This window comes from Nasonia vitripennis, chromosome 5 (assembly GCF_009193385.2).
Source record: "Nasonia vitripennis strain AsymCx chromosome 5, Nvit_psr_1.1, whole genome shotgun sequence".
NCBI lineage: Eukaryota > Metazoa > Arthropoda > Insecta > Hymenoptera > Pteromalidae > Nasonia > Nasonia vitripennis.
In genome coordinates this window covers 23,733,236-23,749,200 of record NC_045761.1, presented here as the reverse complement: position 1 = coordinate 23,749,200, position 15,965 = coordinate 23,733,236, and the positions used below count along the sequence as shown (strand labels likewise).

The window sequence follows — 15,965 nt, the reverse complement described above, 5'->3', positions numbered from 1 at the left end:
TCTTTTTTCAGGCACCTCCTCTGAAACTAGGAAAAAACTAACTAATGAAATTCAGCTGTCTTTATACTTTTAACGAATAATTCATATTTTTTATTGACAGGTGACGATTCTTTTGAAGTAGGAGCTTAGTTCTGTGCGAGCGATAATTGGGCAGACAATTTTGTAAAGATATGCAGCATTAAAAAGGAAATCCCTCCCGTATTAGAAACTTCTGATAGTTTTACAGGATCAGATTTTCAAGGTAAGTTCGAAATTACAACTGAATAATGACTGTAACAACCGTGAGGCTGACAACTGCATCTATGTTTCAGTTAAGTACGAAGACTTTGTCAATGGATTAAAAGTAACGAATAATTCGGACAAAAAATGTTGGCAAAAACAAGGAAAACTCAAAGCGGGGCGTGATCTGCAATATGCGTATCATTTTAGATACATGTCGTCTGATAATAGCGACTGTAAGATGAAAACGAATGAGAAAGGTATAAATATACACGTTTAACTAACGATTAAATCGTGAGTAATTAAAAGAGATATTCGAGCGTCTAAAATTAAAATTGCCTTAGTCGTTGGCTGTACCATTTGATCTTTACGGCCAGAACTTTTCAGTCAATTGGCTAAATCGAATCAGTCAATTAAAACGTGATCTAATCGGGGCTGAAAGCGAACGGTCAAACGCAGATTTTCTACTTCAGACGATCTTATTTATAAACATATTTTTATTTTATTTTTCAGCATCATCGAATCCGTACATGTATTATTGCAGAGAATGTCATAGTTCGTATAAGAGATATCATGGTTACTCAATCAGTAATTGTCCTAATTGCAAGACTAAACTAATCTATCGCTGTGCTAAATGTATTAGTCTCCGTCAAAGCAAACGCTCTATCAAAAGACACATTTTTTACTGTCTGCAGAGTTCTATTAATAAAAGAGAAGAAGGTGACAGATTTTAGCATTTAAATTGCAATAAAAAATTCGAATATTTGGCAAAGTAAACAATCGTACATGTTTGTTTCAGATAGTGAAATAGAAAGTGAAAACTCCGATTCTTCATCGCATTCAGCAAAAATAAGAACTTATATAAGGAGATCTAGTGAAAAATTTTGTACGTTTTAAACCCTACATTTATAAATACTTAGGGTTCATTTCACACTACTAATAATAGTATTTTATTTTTCAGCCACGAAGAACTTAGTCATACTCTTCTGTCCGTCATGTGAAAAATCTACGCCAAAGATTTACGGCGTGAAAACAAACGAGTGTAAAAATTGTCGAGAAGTTCTTTCATACGTTTGCAAAAAATGTAACAATCGCTACAAGTCACATAATGCCTTAACTACTCATCTAAAAAATTATTGCAATGGGGTTTCCGAGTAACTCGTAAGCAAGGCATCGTTGAATAATTACTAAGAATAAACTATATTCAGCATTAAATGTGCAGATCAAAAAACAAAATCATCGTTGCGAAAAAACTATTTTATTTCATTGCACGTCTTACTCTAACCATTTGTGTTTATTTTTCAGTTGATTAAATAAAGTAGAGCGAACAACGCTGTTCTCACCACTACACGCCTTTTACTGTTAAATTAATGTTTGCGGAAATACTCAAAGTAAATCCGCTGAAAATTACCATCCGCAAGATAAAGAGAAGAGTAAAGATCTTAGAAAGCCTTTCGCCGCAAAAAAGGTCATGTAAAATCGGAGCTTCCAGCGGTAAGAGGCTTAGCGGTATACATCTCGCGGCCATTATGCGGCTGTTTAATATTCCAACGTGGGGCTTTTTTTTTATTCCACCTCACGCCTAGGCTATATAAAATTGCAGTCGAACTATTTTTCTTTGAAATTTTGCTATCTCGCCATTTTTTTCGGCCCCTACAATCCATCACTCAAGGGATCAGCTCTGTATATGCCACGTACTGATGGATGAAGCAATTATTTTCGTACTACGAGTTTTACGTTACCACATCTACGTGTAGCGTTACCACTCATGTAACACTTTTTTTTTACAAAAATCAAAAAAAGTGTGTATCAATTAATCTACAAAAAAGATCGATAATCTTCATCTCAATTCTCATCAGATCCAAAACTAAAATCTCAGCCTCTTAAGTAATAAACTCTCTTAATGGTTCAGACAGGCAAATAACCAGGCAAACAAGCCGGAGCGTGAGCATCGCAAGTCAAGGAGCGAAGAAGGTACCTCTGATCAGACGAAACTTCTCCATCAAAAGGCGAGCAGCAGTCTCTCCTGAGAAACAGCAAGTGACGAATCATATAGACTCGATATAGGTACTGTCTACAACTTAGACCGAGACTTCGGGCCTCCTTGATGGCTGAATTATGTTTCAGCTAACCGACGAAGTTCGTCGACATCGTCATGAGCTCGTCAACGCCAGCGAAGCAACCACGAGGACGTAATCGAGACGAGAGAATTTGCGGAAGCGTGAGTGGCTCTACTCTGATCTATGCGCGTTTTCTACGAGGGTGTCGCGAGTAGTCTTTCTGATTTATTTTTATCGTATTTCGCGGAGTTTAGTGGTTAATTTATTGAATTTTATTGAGAAATTTAAGTGCGTTGCGACGATGGATCATTTTGTTTTTAAGACTTAAATCCAACTGTAAATTGTATAAATGAATTTCAATCCTGGTATTTAATAGTCTTGGGCAAAAGTATCTCAGAAGCTTAATGCTGTTCGATATTAAAGAACGAAACTGCCTCGATAATTTACCTTTGACTGTATATAAACACCGTTTCTATAATATCTCTCGATATCGTCCGGCTTTTAATTAACGATTGATTCATTACTTCCGAACGAGCGATGATACTTGCGTAAAAAGAACTCGCTCTCTTTCAACGAGTGATCGAGAATAAGACGCTTGAATTGCGCGAGTTCTTTTAACGCTGCTTTTGTATTAAATTTCAATTTTAATGCGCATTCCCAGTTAAAGTGCGCGTGAAATAACGAGCGAAACTCGCGCTTGCGAAAGTCTACTCGTAAAAAGCAGGTCGATGCGACATCCTACGGAGGGTGTCTGTGTATGTACATGTATACAGACGAGGTGTAAGCATTATTTGCCCGCGACAATTATACGAAGCTCCGGATTTTATTGTCTCGCTCGAGCGCAAGCGAGAAAGAGAGAGAGAGAGAGAGAGAACTTGGAATTCTTGACGATCGTTTGTTTATTTCGGCGGAAATTCGCGAGGCGCCGGATTATATTTTTCCTCCGTTTACGGGGGGCAGTAATTTTTTAGGGCTTGCGTACATTCGTTTTAATTACTCGCGATAAAATGTGAATTAAATTGGCTTTTTTTCGGTTGTATAACGTATTTTTCCTTTTGTTTCAGAGAGTTCGATTTTCGAAGCTGCAATTCATTCAGCGCCTGAGGACTACGTGCATAATCTGCTAAATTTTAGCGAACTTCTCAATTCTCGTACGTTCCTGAAATAGCAGACAGTCGGACAGACAGCAAGTGTTTACCTACGCCGAGTTTAGTTTCGAAGAGACGTCGATATAAAGCCAGCGCCTCTGGGCCGTTCACCTTTCAAGCTCCTTCTTCTCTCGGGAGAGGACAATATTGCCAGAGTCGCAGAGAGGAATCGATGGCGCCGTTATCTCCGCGCTTTCGAGGAAAACGAGGGAATAAAAAGAAGTGATGGGGAAAGGGTACAGGGCTCGTGGATTATCATATACGAGCTAGGCATATGTGTGTGTGTGTGTGTGTGTGTGTGTGTGTGTGACTAGGGTATTCTCATTGCGAGGGGTATGTTTGTTTGCCGTGATTTAGATGATTAGCCTTGTTTCTGGCGCTTAGGGGAATTTGTCAGAGTTATGAGCGCGAATGCGAAAATTATGCTTAGGAGAGTGGCTAATGAGGTTCATTAGCGCTGACGGATGTGTACTCGACGCTATATTTTCAGAAATTATTAACTGATATAATTTTATCGGGAAAATGTATTTTCACGTGAGCCTCGAGTGGTAAAAGCCACACTGCACGAGCTTAATATCGTAAATCTCACTTAATAAACAAATCCTCTCACGATCGAGCTCGTACAAAATCATTGCCGCATTATGAAAATGAATATCACCTCTGGTGCGAAAAATCGATCATAAAGCCGGCCGCACACGCTTCATGTATATATCGCTTAAGCTCGACGACGCCGTTGTACTATAGGCAACAGCGGCGACGGCAACTTTTCGGCTGATAAAGTGAGTTGAAAATTCGTTGAACGAGTAATGCGAACCGCATCGCTCTTACGCTCGACGATATTTCTGCGACACGGATAATGCGATGCACTAATGCTTTTCAGCTAAAATACCCTTTGAAATTTCATACGAGCATGCATTCACTCCGTCGACTTTTATATCTTACAATCTGTCTGTAAAAAACATCGCATCGAAATCAATAGATCGCCAGGCTCTCGAACCCTTCAATTCGAAAATCGCGCTGCACTAGAGAACGCGAGTATCAGCCCCGCTTTTGATTGTTTTTCAATAAAACGTCTACTTCTGCCGCTCCGCGGGATAAGAGTGCGTACTTATAGGAGGAAAAATGCGCAGTCGAGGGTGGAAGAGATTGTTCGAAGGAACGGGCGAATAAAAGGAATGAGGCCGCGAGTCAAAAGAACGCATGCATGTATGGGCGAGCCTCGAGAGATGGACGATAAGAAGAAACGGCTGCTTTCATTGCGAATTATCATATTGGCATCGTTGAGTTAGTGCCGATGCGAGATTCATTGGTTTTCTTTCCCTTTTTTTTACAGAAGAGATAACGTAAACTGTAGCTATTTGAGATTCTTATCTAACTGAAGTTTTTCCCTATCTATTAGTAGTGCAAACTTTACATAAATTACTGCAAAATTGCATAATTGTAGTGTATTGAACAACTGCATTTTTCCTCTTTTTAAAATCATGTATAAATAATTTTGAAATTTTATTTTTTCAGAGGAACTACAAGCCGGGGATTTCGACTTCAAAATTGAGAGTATTTGTTCCATTTCAAGTAAGAATTCTTTTCCAGACAAATAGTTGCTTATAATTTTATGCTCATGAAAATAAAATTTTCAGAACTCGAAGATTTATTTGAAGTCTCTGATATCTATAGAAACGATTCTGGATGCACACCAGGTAAACTATTAGTTAACCAAAAAGCACATTCAAATATCTATTCAATGGGTTTAACCGTCCTTTATTTTCTTATCTCCAGATGTGGATATAGGCGAAATATTTCTGACCACGAGTCCCTTAGACTCACTTTACGAATCTCAATCTACAATTTCACCTGATAACCAGGAGCAAGCAAATTTAAAAAATTTGTGTACGTATAGAATATTTTCGATCTCTCTTTTCGTTCCCAGCTTATCAGCTTATTAATAATCGAATTTTCACAGGTGCCAAACCTCCAGATGAGTCTCAATCGCAGAAGGCCAAGCGAATATCCAAACCAAAGCGCCGTCGAAATCAGCACAAACATAGTAAGTTATGTAAGTACAGCAAACCACTTTTTCACGTGAGCAACTCTAATGGCATCTATCATCGTACAGCCTTGAAACACTCGCTGAAAATCCACTGTCCGGGTTGTCAGAAGGGCGTTGAACTCGAGAATACGCTGTACGAGAACGGCCGCCCGCAGCGCTGCGCTAAATGTCGTGAAAAGGTCGAGTTCCTGTGCCTCTGGTGCGAAGGCATCTTCAGGAACTATGAATCTGCCCAATATCACTGCAACTATACTTGCAAGAAGCAACCACCAGTTAAACTTGTGTTTAAGCATGTAACCGTCGGATTAGAGAAGCTGAAAGTAGAAGAGAAGAAGCAAGACCCGAATGAGAGCTTCAAGCTCGAGAAGACTATTAAGGCGCTCAATAAACGTCTGGGGAAGGAAACATAGTTTGCTTTGCTTTTAAATTATGAACAGAATATTTTTATTGAGAATTATGTCGGAATGTTTTCTACTCTGCGAAATTTTACGATGATTTATCTTTTTAGTTCTTAGGAAATCAGTTTTTCTTTTGTAAACTTAGACCATTAAACCATGTTTTATCACGTTTATCAAAATAACTAGGAAACGATTTACATCTTATGAAAGCAAGCATCATTTTCCCCCTCAAGAATTGTCTCGTCGAATCAACAACGAATCCCAGCCCGCTACCCGAAGAACAGCCCCGAATTAGTCGCTCGAGCCGATCCGACCTTTCAATACCAGCAGCCTTCTCTTGCACAATCGTCGACTTATCTTCACCGGCAGCGCTGCCCAACAATCGCTGCCGATCGGATAAGCGCGCAATTATCGGTCGACCACCGCTACTCTCGGATATAAGCATTGTTATTCAAGACGCCCTAGATGTCTCGAGCACTGAAATGTATTATCGCTGGACAGGAGGATAGGACGGTGGCGTGAAAAGTTGGCAGAGCTTGTTTGCAAATAATAGTGTTGATTAGGCATTCTCGTTGTCTGAGTCTACTTGACGCTTGGAGAATGATTTATATTGCTGTATTTTAAAATGTAATTTGTTTTTTTTTCAGATTTGATTCAGAATCTAGTTGTAGTTGTTCTTGGTTGCAAAATACGTTTTCTAACGTAATCATGCTGGAGATTGGAGATTTGTTTTGAGTTGCGTCTGACCGTATCATTGAGTGCTCTACTGAATGCTCGACTACTCTGTGTATTACTCGATTCGATGTTTCACACAGAGAATTTTTAAACATATTCTTCATTGCGGAATTTTGGGAATTTTGAAGAATTAAGAATATATTCTCTCATTTTCATAGTGGTTCATTTATTCTACCTGCTATTGTCTGTATGAACACTTTTTTCTATATCTGTTAATTTTTATTGCTCTGCAAATAACGGAAATAATTATAAAAATGTAAATTTTTCAGATTGGAAATCAGTCGCAGTGCTTTGCAAGGCACGATACTAATATATTCACTGACAATAATCAAAATGAAGATACCACGCACGAGATTGAGGGTATGATATGTATATTCATTCTGATTCAAAAAATTTTGTGAAACAGAGACATACCTAATTAAATAAAAATATGTTTCTTTGTTTTACATGGACGAATAGATGATTCAGACGTAGAATCGATCAAAATTGAAATTGTGGATGAGGATTTCATATTTAATAACGAGCTAGATATGACAGGAATTTTCGGCGATACTTGTACAAAAAGGCATTCATCCGAAACTCAGCCAGACTCCGTTGAACTGAGTAAGCTCCCACGCTATTGCATTACTCTTTATATAGGAGAAAGCACACACGACTGCATTTCTAACGACGTTTGTTTTTCCTCACAATAGCCGAACGTTAAACCAACGATCAAATAGAATCTCAATTAAGTATGTCGCGTGCATATCGTCGCTATGAAAATATACCCGAGACATGTGCAAATTATACTGGAACATTACCCTGCCGTTTCTCTGTTTGCGTAAATACACACTACAGTCTATCTTCTGGTTCTGTTCTGCGCATGATAAGATTTTTTCTACCCGCACACGGCAGCTTTGGATGAATAATTGCTTTATTCAAGATCGTCGAATTCATGCGCTTTATGACAATTTACACTTATAATTTTGTCTAACGAAATTTCTTCCAACAGCTCTAACAAGACTAAAGGATCGACGATACCAGCTTCACGATTTCCGGTAAAAGCACCAACCAACAAACGCGGGCAAAGCCAATCTCTTCTCGCCTAACGAAATTCTTACACAATTTAAACGGCGCAGCCGTCTTCAAAGCCCTGGTACAAAGTGATTCGCCGTCGGAAAAGCTAACGCAAAATCTACATCAGCATTCAATTAATTCGCCTTTGAGGCGCTCGCTCGTATGTACACAAGAAAAGCTACTTAAATTTTTCATCGACAGGCGACGTCGGAGGATTTTGCTTTCGTTTTTATCAGCGATTCATCGGCGATTTTTAACGAGGGCAGACGTGCACGAATCGAGTGTTTTAACCGGCAGCTTTTCCGATTGGTCGGGGCTAATATTGGCCGAGTCAAGGAAGCGTGATGAGCCGTTTACTCGACGACTGACAGGCTGTGCAGAACATTTTTCGATGGGGAATCAAATTTCCAAACGAGCTATATCGAAGGCGATTGGGTGTCGGTTGAAACAGATGCGATTGATTTGTAATTTAATTTACAGTTGATTTGAAAAGCGTTGATGAACAAGTAAAATTAGTTAATACTTCTCGTAATAATTTTTAAGGGCCGCCAGAATTGTAGCTTCTGCAAAAAAGCAAATGTACTTCTCATACATTTTTTGTACATGCACAATTCAAGTTTTAATAAAGTATGTCTAGGAACACGCAGATGTTCATGCACGTTAACCCTGTTTAATATATGAAATCTTATCCTAACTAGAAACATAATTTTATGTCCATTTCATTAACATAACATAGATTTACAATTAATTTTTTATACCAAATTTGTACATAGTTCCTAATGAAGACTGTACTGATCTATGAACATTCATAATGCAAAAAATGAATAGCAAAACGTAAATGTTTCAGATTCGGATTCGATTAAGCTTGATATTGTCGACGAGGATATAATAATCAACGATGATAAGAAAGAAATCGAATTTACTGAAGTATTTAGTCCGGCAAAGTCAAAAGATCTCGCGAAAGAAGATTTTCGTACTAACAAGTGAAAGTGGAGAAGAATTCATGTGATTTCTTCAAGCGATGGTAAAGTTATCAATAAGTGCATATTTTGTATACGAATTCAGGGCTTAAGCCAGCGTATTATATCGAAGAAAATACGCTTGAGCCGGCCAAATAAATGTATAATTTCCATTTCAGATGGCTTGTCTAATTATTCAGGCACGGAGTCAATCGAGCTTCAGCTTTCGGATGAGGATAACGTATTCAAGAATGGAAAAGAACAAAAATTATCTGAAATAGTTAACCCGTCGAACTCGACAATTTCTAAAGATGAAGGCGTTTATACTAAAGAACTTTCGTCTGAAATTCAGCTGATTACTATTGATTCGGATGACGGTTTTGCTGATGATGAAAATGAAGGTAACGATGCAAACAATACTCGCATCCTACGCGAAAAGCCGAGAATAAACTATTCAGATTCTTTGGGTAAAGGTAGAATCGTGCATTTGTTTGATTTTTGAAAAAAATTACTTAGCCTGTTTGGATAAAAGTATGATTATTATTCCATATAAGTTGTTGCTGGCTGAACGTGTAGTTTTCAACATCGATCCGGACAGAAAAGCATCAAAACATGACAATTCGAAGCGCCGAGTTCCTGGAAAAATGCTTGGTGGTACGTCAATGCGAAAAATTGACCAGATATCACTTACAATCAGATCGTAACACTAAATTGATTAATTTTCAGAAGTGAAGATGAAGGCGCGTTTACGCTGCTCACGTTGCTTCGACGATGTAGACATAGACAGGCCCGCGGTCAATTTTTATTCAAAGACCAACGGCAAAAAATGCAAGGCACCTTTACTTTTTGTTCGTAATTTCTGTTAAAACAGTTGTTCTAATCTCACAAGCATGTATAAGCATTTGAAAATTAACTGCAAGGATGATTCAGCTAAATTTTCGTGTACAAAGTGCTCGTATAAAACGAAATGCAAAACAGTCCTTAAGAAACACGTTGAAACCCGACATATAATTCGAAAGTGTCGTAAATGCGGTAAGATATTCAACAACGCAAGAAGTATTTCCGTACATGAGCGGTATCAATGTCCAGTTGAAATCAATAATGCAATTCTCACGTTTGTTTGTAAGTTATGCGATAGAAAATTCAAGGATTTATCGTCGCTAGAAGACCACAGAATTTTTTGCGTTAAGGGATTTCATTGCGATATTTGTGGTTATGTTACAAAGTTTAAAGGCGACATTAGAAAGCATATAGAGAATACGCATAAGATTTGAATAGTTTTTTAAGGTAAAAAATCAATATTTCAAAAAAATAACTTTTTTATTTAAAAAACTACTTTTTGTGTAAAATTACACTATTTTAAATTAAACTGAAACATTTGATTTTGTTAGAGTATGATATGTGTCCAAGACGCATAGAAAATAATTTAAGACTATAGAAATGGTTGAGAAACACAGCACCATTTGGTAGCATTTTTAATTATTGTTGCTACAATTAATATGTGGATCATAGAGGGCTTAAGTTTATAAATACTTCTCAACACTAGATTTTACAGCGCATTGTTCAATCGAAAGAAACTTTGAAGAAAAAAAGTCCTAAATGATAGAAACTGTGGTACTCATAAAAAAAAAAAAAAAAAAAAAAAAAAAAAAAATATATATATATATATATATATATATATATATATATATATATATGACGTTATAATAATTTCAAAGATTAAACATGGAAGATGAATCAACACTTAATCAATAAGAATTTGTTCGGATCCGTTAAACCATTGAGTTTTACTAGAATAATAAAGCGCTACAGATATTCATATATCAGTGACCAAACGCTATCGTTGAATTGATTAAATGCGCGTAAGCGCTGTCATTGTAATTACCATGTGAAGATTCAGCATGCCAAATGCAACGAAGCTCGAGAATCCTAAAATAGAAAACAATTAAAAAAAACGGTCTGTGATCAATCGACCAACTGGTTATTATAAACGCATTTTTGCGTCTTAATTATCGGTGATTTGCCTTGGACATGCGTGTGTCGAGAGTCTGCGTATCACTCTCAGGTTGTCGAACTCCCTTGTAATCTGCGTTGCGCAACTCACTCGATCACAAGCTGTTCGTATAAGAAAAAATAAAAAAACTTTTCCACTAAGGATAAATAAAAACGAATATAAAAACAGCGCGTACACTCATTAGCATGTGCTCTCTACGACGCCTTGAACCACTGACTTCTAAAAAGAGAACCAAGGAAAGCCATCCGAACGGTATACCCCCCTATATAATCCTAACTCCATCTGCAAGTGGGTCGTTGAATCATTACTCTCGAAAATAACAGAGTAGCTCTATTCCTAGAGGACTCGTTAAATTCACGACTGCCTGCATCCGAAAAAAAAAGCTAACTTCAAACTCCTCTGTGAAATTGATTACGCGTTCATTTCTCCGATCCACTTCCCACAGCGTCGCTCTGGCTCCTTAACCCACATTATCTTCCGAGCCAGCCGAGCGCAGCGTTCGATTTGTCATCGTCGCCGCTCACCTTGTCCCAGAATGGAGCTTCTTCCTGTCCGCAACGCTGCGTTTCGATGTCGACTTTTCGATTGTTATATTCGCGACGCTTTTACGATCGTTTCGCCGAAGCTGAAACGACATTGCGATTATTAGGTTCGTCGAGACTTTCTTGCTTATAGAAAATAATCGTCGTTGATTCCAAAGAATTCCAACCGATCGTTGGTATACGATTATGTACGCCTATATCCTCGCTGGTAGTAGACGCTGTAATCAATGAAGAAAAATCGCGCTGTACTTACATAAGGCACGTATAAAATGCTTATCGCATTACCGTTTCCCCGATGCATCGCTCGATTGTAAGATCGACGACTCGCGGACGAGGTAATGAATTTCACCTTCGCCCGCGAATATTTGCCGCGCGAGATCGATCATGATTTTCCGCGTCTTCCTCCTTTTTTTTCCTTTGTTGTACGCGTATGTAACGTCGGAGTGGAAATTGCCGGCGGCCTTCGGCAGAATCGCTATTTTTTCCTTTGATCGAGATCCTAATTAATGGAAATGCCGCTTGTCGTTCGGCCTTCTACGGTCGCCGTATAAGCTTTTTCTTTTTCTGTTTTTGATTGTGTATATTTTTCAACAGAAATGGTTGATGCCGTCAAATACCTATAGAACCACAGGCCAGAGTAGCTCTAGGCTTGGGATTAAAACCGACGGGACAGAGGGTCAACGTGTCCGTTGGCAATTTTGCAAAATAATCTCCGCTGATACGTGTCGGACACTATACAGCCGGGATAATTAAACGAGTATCGGGTTAGTGTGTAATAACTTCTACAGAATCGTTTTTTTTTCTCGATAAATTACATTACATCGAGTGTCAGGTTGTTTTAGTTTTTGCAGTCATCGACGTACTAAACAAACCAACTGATTTCGAGTGCTCGGCTTTTAGCGAAGAACGAGTGTTTATACTATGTACTTAGTCGCCACGTTGATTCAATGCTACTAACAATATATAATGAACTTTTCTGCGCGAACGGCGAAGGCTTTTAGCGCAGAACAATCAACTTTACTCTCACTCAAATTTCCCGGAAAATCCGGTCCGAATTTCTGGGTAATTTTCGGAAAATTCGATGACGTGTACGGGCGAATAATACAGTCATATCTCTTTGAGCCGACAGTGTTAAACGAGCTTACGCGTGCTACAATTAACGGCTGATTGATTACGCGGTCGCAGACGCGATTTCGGAGTCGCGGCATTCCGTATAAGGCAAATTTTAATGCAACGCATGGCTTCAATGTCAACGAACGCGCGTCGCGGAAAAATCGAATTTTCCTTTCGACGCTTGCGTATAAAATCAAGCCGAGAGAGAGAGAGAGAGAGAGAGAGAGAGAGAGAGAGAGAGAGAGAGAGAGAACTTCATCCGCCGCTGCGAATCAATGATCTCAATGTATTCGACGCGTGACACAGTGTCTCCATTATTCGCTCGTGACCTCGTTTCTCCCGTTTGTGTTGGTTTTTTTTTTCGTTGATGGGATGTGATGTTGCTGCGACTGAACCTGATTTTTGTTTGTTTGTTTATTGGCTGTGTACAGTGATGGGATGCGAGGCTTGTATCTATGTTAATCTGTGTCACGACGGGGATAGCCGACGTCAATGCGATTTTGTTTCGAAAAAATGCCGTGTATTTCGAGACTGGAATTTTGATCCGAATGTCTAATTAAATACCTATGCTCGTTCACACAAAGGGTACAAAAGCCGCGTTATTCGCGTTCGAGCGCCTGGGGCTAAATAAAAAAATTCGTTAAAATCACCGCGCTGTTACACGATAGGTAATACCAAATCTCAACGAGCGTTGTAAAAGCTCGGTGCTTTATTCCATCGCTGCGCGCAGAGGACGTGTATAAATCTATGCTCTGTTAATTTGCGCTGAGTGATAAAACACTCGCGCGATAAATTCACCAAAAAGCACGTACTTTTCAATTGCCGGCCGCGTATCCCGAAATTCAAATTCCCCGCGCGCTAAAGCTCGATAATGCGGATCGATTATACAGAGAGCTATTCGAGCTAACTCGTCATGACAGCTGTTACATACCGTGTATGAATTCGAATTAAAATAGCATCGACGTCGCTATTTTCCGCGCTCGGAGAGGGACGGAGACCGAAATTGCACTTTGGTCCGCCGCTGATGGAGCGAACAATGACTTGCGGCTGGTATTTCGACTGCGGCATTGTTAAAATGCGCATGCGGCCCGAATTTCCAGCTGAATTTACAAGCTCTCTCTCTCAGTGAAAAGGTCAATCTTGAAAATGGTCGGGATGTATTTCCCTCTTCTTGCTGTACGTGACGCTTTCCATTTGCACACGGGACAATGCGTTACGTCAAACATACTTTTTCTATATCTAGCAGTATACCTATACACCCTTTTACGTACCTTTTGTACACGCGGACGGATAATAACAGCCCGAGGCGTGTTTTATCGCAAATTTGCATTCCGCAAAACTACACGCGAAGTATACTTCGCTCCGCCTTGTACTTCGCCTTTCGCGTCCGACGTTATCTCTTTCCGATACGCGAGTAGCTCTGTTTTCTCCTTAGCTTTTCTCGCCCTCTCATTTATACACATTCTTTCCACGTGCAAACAGATCCTCTTTATACGCCTCGACGTAATGTCCTCCGCGTAAAAAGGCCTGACGCTGATTCGGAACAAGAAACATCGTAAATAAAAACAGAAATTCGCATTTCCAGAGGTCACTGACCCCTGCTCACCGAGAGCTTCATTCAAAACACCGGCAATTTCGCAAGTAGTCGAACTTCCTCGTTTTTCACTCTCAACGGCATCGCTCTGGCAAAAAAGCCCGCCATCTCTCTCTCTCTTTCCATTGAAAGTGAATACCGCAAAAAACGTGCGCAAAGCAGTAACTCTCTCGGCTCTCCTTGGACTGGGTCAAAGACGCCGGCGGCGGCGGCGGCGGTGCGATGATCTTCGCCTACTTTATTTAGTCGGCCGACCTCTTTTTTCGTCCGCTCGCGAATACATCTCCTTGCGTTTAATGGCCTTGGATATCGTAAACATTAATAATAATCGTTCGGAGCGTTCTTTTGAAAAGTTTTTAATTGTGCAAAACATTTTAACGAATATACCGTTTTTGCATAAATAAATTCTCTCCTGGACGAATATACACACAAGCACCCGTGACTCGATGATCATCGTCATCATGATCGAGCACAAAAGAATACGCGTACATATAGCGACGATGAGAGAGTCGCGCAGCTGTCAATTGCGGCTGTCAATTTTCTTCGCGCAGGAAGTCGTTTGAATGAGAGAATATCTCGACCCCCTTTTATATCCACGCGGATATAAAGTGAAAGATCGCCAGCAGCGCGAGCGAGTAATGCAAGTGTCTCTCGTCCGCGTTATCACCACTAGAAGCTCTATATATACTTATATACGTTTCAACGTGCGCAGCCTTAATCGGACCCTTTCGACGCGCGATAATAATTCGAATCAATTTTCCTCGCTCGTATGTATGTACGCATCGGGAATTCATTCCACAGTCCCGATTACTCGACTCGATCGTCTAATCGTCGGTATAAGCTCCGCACGCACTCAATCTATACGTATATCCCCTCAATCAAAAGCTCGAAGAAACGCAGCTCGCATTACTCCCCCTCGTAAAATCAGTATGTATATATCAATCTCAAAATCGAGCCAGAAATTTTCCGTATAGCACGCACATACACACACACACATACACACACTCGAAAAGCAACGTCGAGGAAACTTTGTGCATCGTCGGATTATCAATTGTCGAGCGGTCGGATGCGCTCCAGAGCCATTCATCTCTCTGCCGCTGCTGCTACTGCTGCGTCGTTACTCCCATCTATATACATATAGCTATATACCCAGATACAGTGTGGGTATAGCTCGTAGTTCGGTCCGCGAGAGTCGGTTTAATATTTCCGGCTGCAGCGATAAATGACTAATGAAATCAACGGCTCGGTTTGCGTGGCGCAGGTATACAGGCAGGAGACACGACAAAGGAATTTCAACGATGCGCGTATACACACGTATACGTATGCCTTGAAAATCCCCGCTTAATTAGAGATTCCAATAAAGCGAGAGCCGCGCGCGAGAGGAAAGCTGTACGTGACCTCGTCAAACGGGCGGGCAAATTCTAATTGAGCGATTGACGAGCCTCGAAGCCGTAAATTCATTTCGCTTCTGCAGTAGACGAGCCGAGATAGCGAGAAACGCGATAAATGGCAGAGCTTTTCTCTTTCGGATATGCTAAGGGGCTGTCGCGCGGTGTCTTTTAGCTCAGCCCGTGAGCGTGAGCGGAATGTATACCAGCTGCAGTATAGGTGCAGCGATTGGACACATTGTTGCGGATTTTATTTTTCTTCCTCATGTACTTTATTCGCGAAAAATATAATTACGCGGAATTCAATTAGACCCGCCGGGGGGCGATTAAGCCGCGTAATCCGATTCGCCGCAATTCCGGCTATTTACTCGCCCACTTATATCGCCAGGGCCCCCCTGTGTAATTCCCTTAATCCTCTTATAAATCGCGTGTTAAACAGTGACGGATGAAATAAAAAGCGCCGATTCTCGAAACCGTATACGCGTCGCGAAAATTTCCCTTTTTTATGCATGCACGAGCTGAGCCTTAAAATGTTCCGTATACGCCGTCAAGCGATTTTCCTCTTTTTTTCTCCTCGCTGCAGTCGAGTGTATAAGCGAGTCAAGGGTGCAGGGCTCGCGTAAACGACTGACGTGTTTAGTGATACTTAATTCGCGAGCGAGTAGAGAACCGTATAAATGTATTATACCGAC

General features: G+C 40.2%; 2 protein-coding genes and 1 long non-coding RNA gene across 6 annotated transcripts in view; 2 read left to right on the top strand and 1 right to left on the bottom strand.

Annotated features, from left to right (window-relative positions):
• Positions 1-15,965, bottom strand: part of LOC100123399 (neprilysin-4) — a 54,375-nt gene that overhangs the window by 23,900 nt on the left and 14,510 nt on the right. The window lies entirely within an intron of this gene.
• Positions 105-1,686, top strand: LOC116417582 (zinc finger and SCAN domain containing protein 4F-like). The gene is made up of 5 exons (XM_031931322.1): positions 105-241; positions 312-479; positions 733-939; positions 1,019-1,105; positions 1,181-1,686. The coding sequence occupies exons 2-5, from the start codon at positions 434-436 to the stop codon at positions 1,375-1,377; spliced, it is 537 nt and encodes a 178-aa protein (XP_031787182.1). The 5' UTR covers positions 105-241; positions 312-433; the 3' UTR covers positions 1,378-1,686.
• LOC116417590 lies at positions 6,513-8,323 on the top strand. The gene is made up of 4 exons (XR_004227840.1): positions 6,513-6,794; positions 6,877-6,967; positions 7,067-7,210; positions 7,300-8,323. It is a non-coding gene; the product is annotated as an uncharacterized LOC116417590 (long non-coding RNA).

Coding starts and splice junctions, on each gene's coding strand:
- LOC116417582 (XM_031931322.1), top strand. CDS start 434: ATGTCGTCTGATAATAGCGACTGTAAGATGAAAACGAATGAGAAAG. Junction 480..732: donor GATGAAAACGAATGAGAAAG/GTATAAATATAC, acceptor TTTATTTTTCAG/CATCATCGAATCCGTACATG. Junction 940..1,018: donor TATTAATAAAAGAGAAGAAG/GTGACAGATTTT, acceptor TGTTTGTTTCAG/ATAGTGAAATAGAAAGTGAA.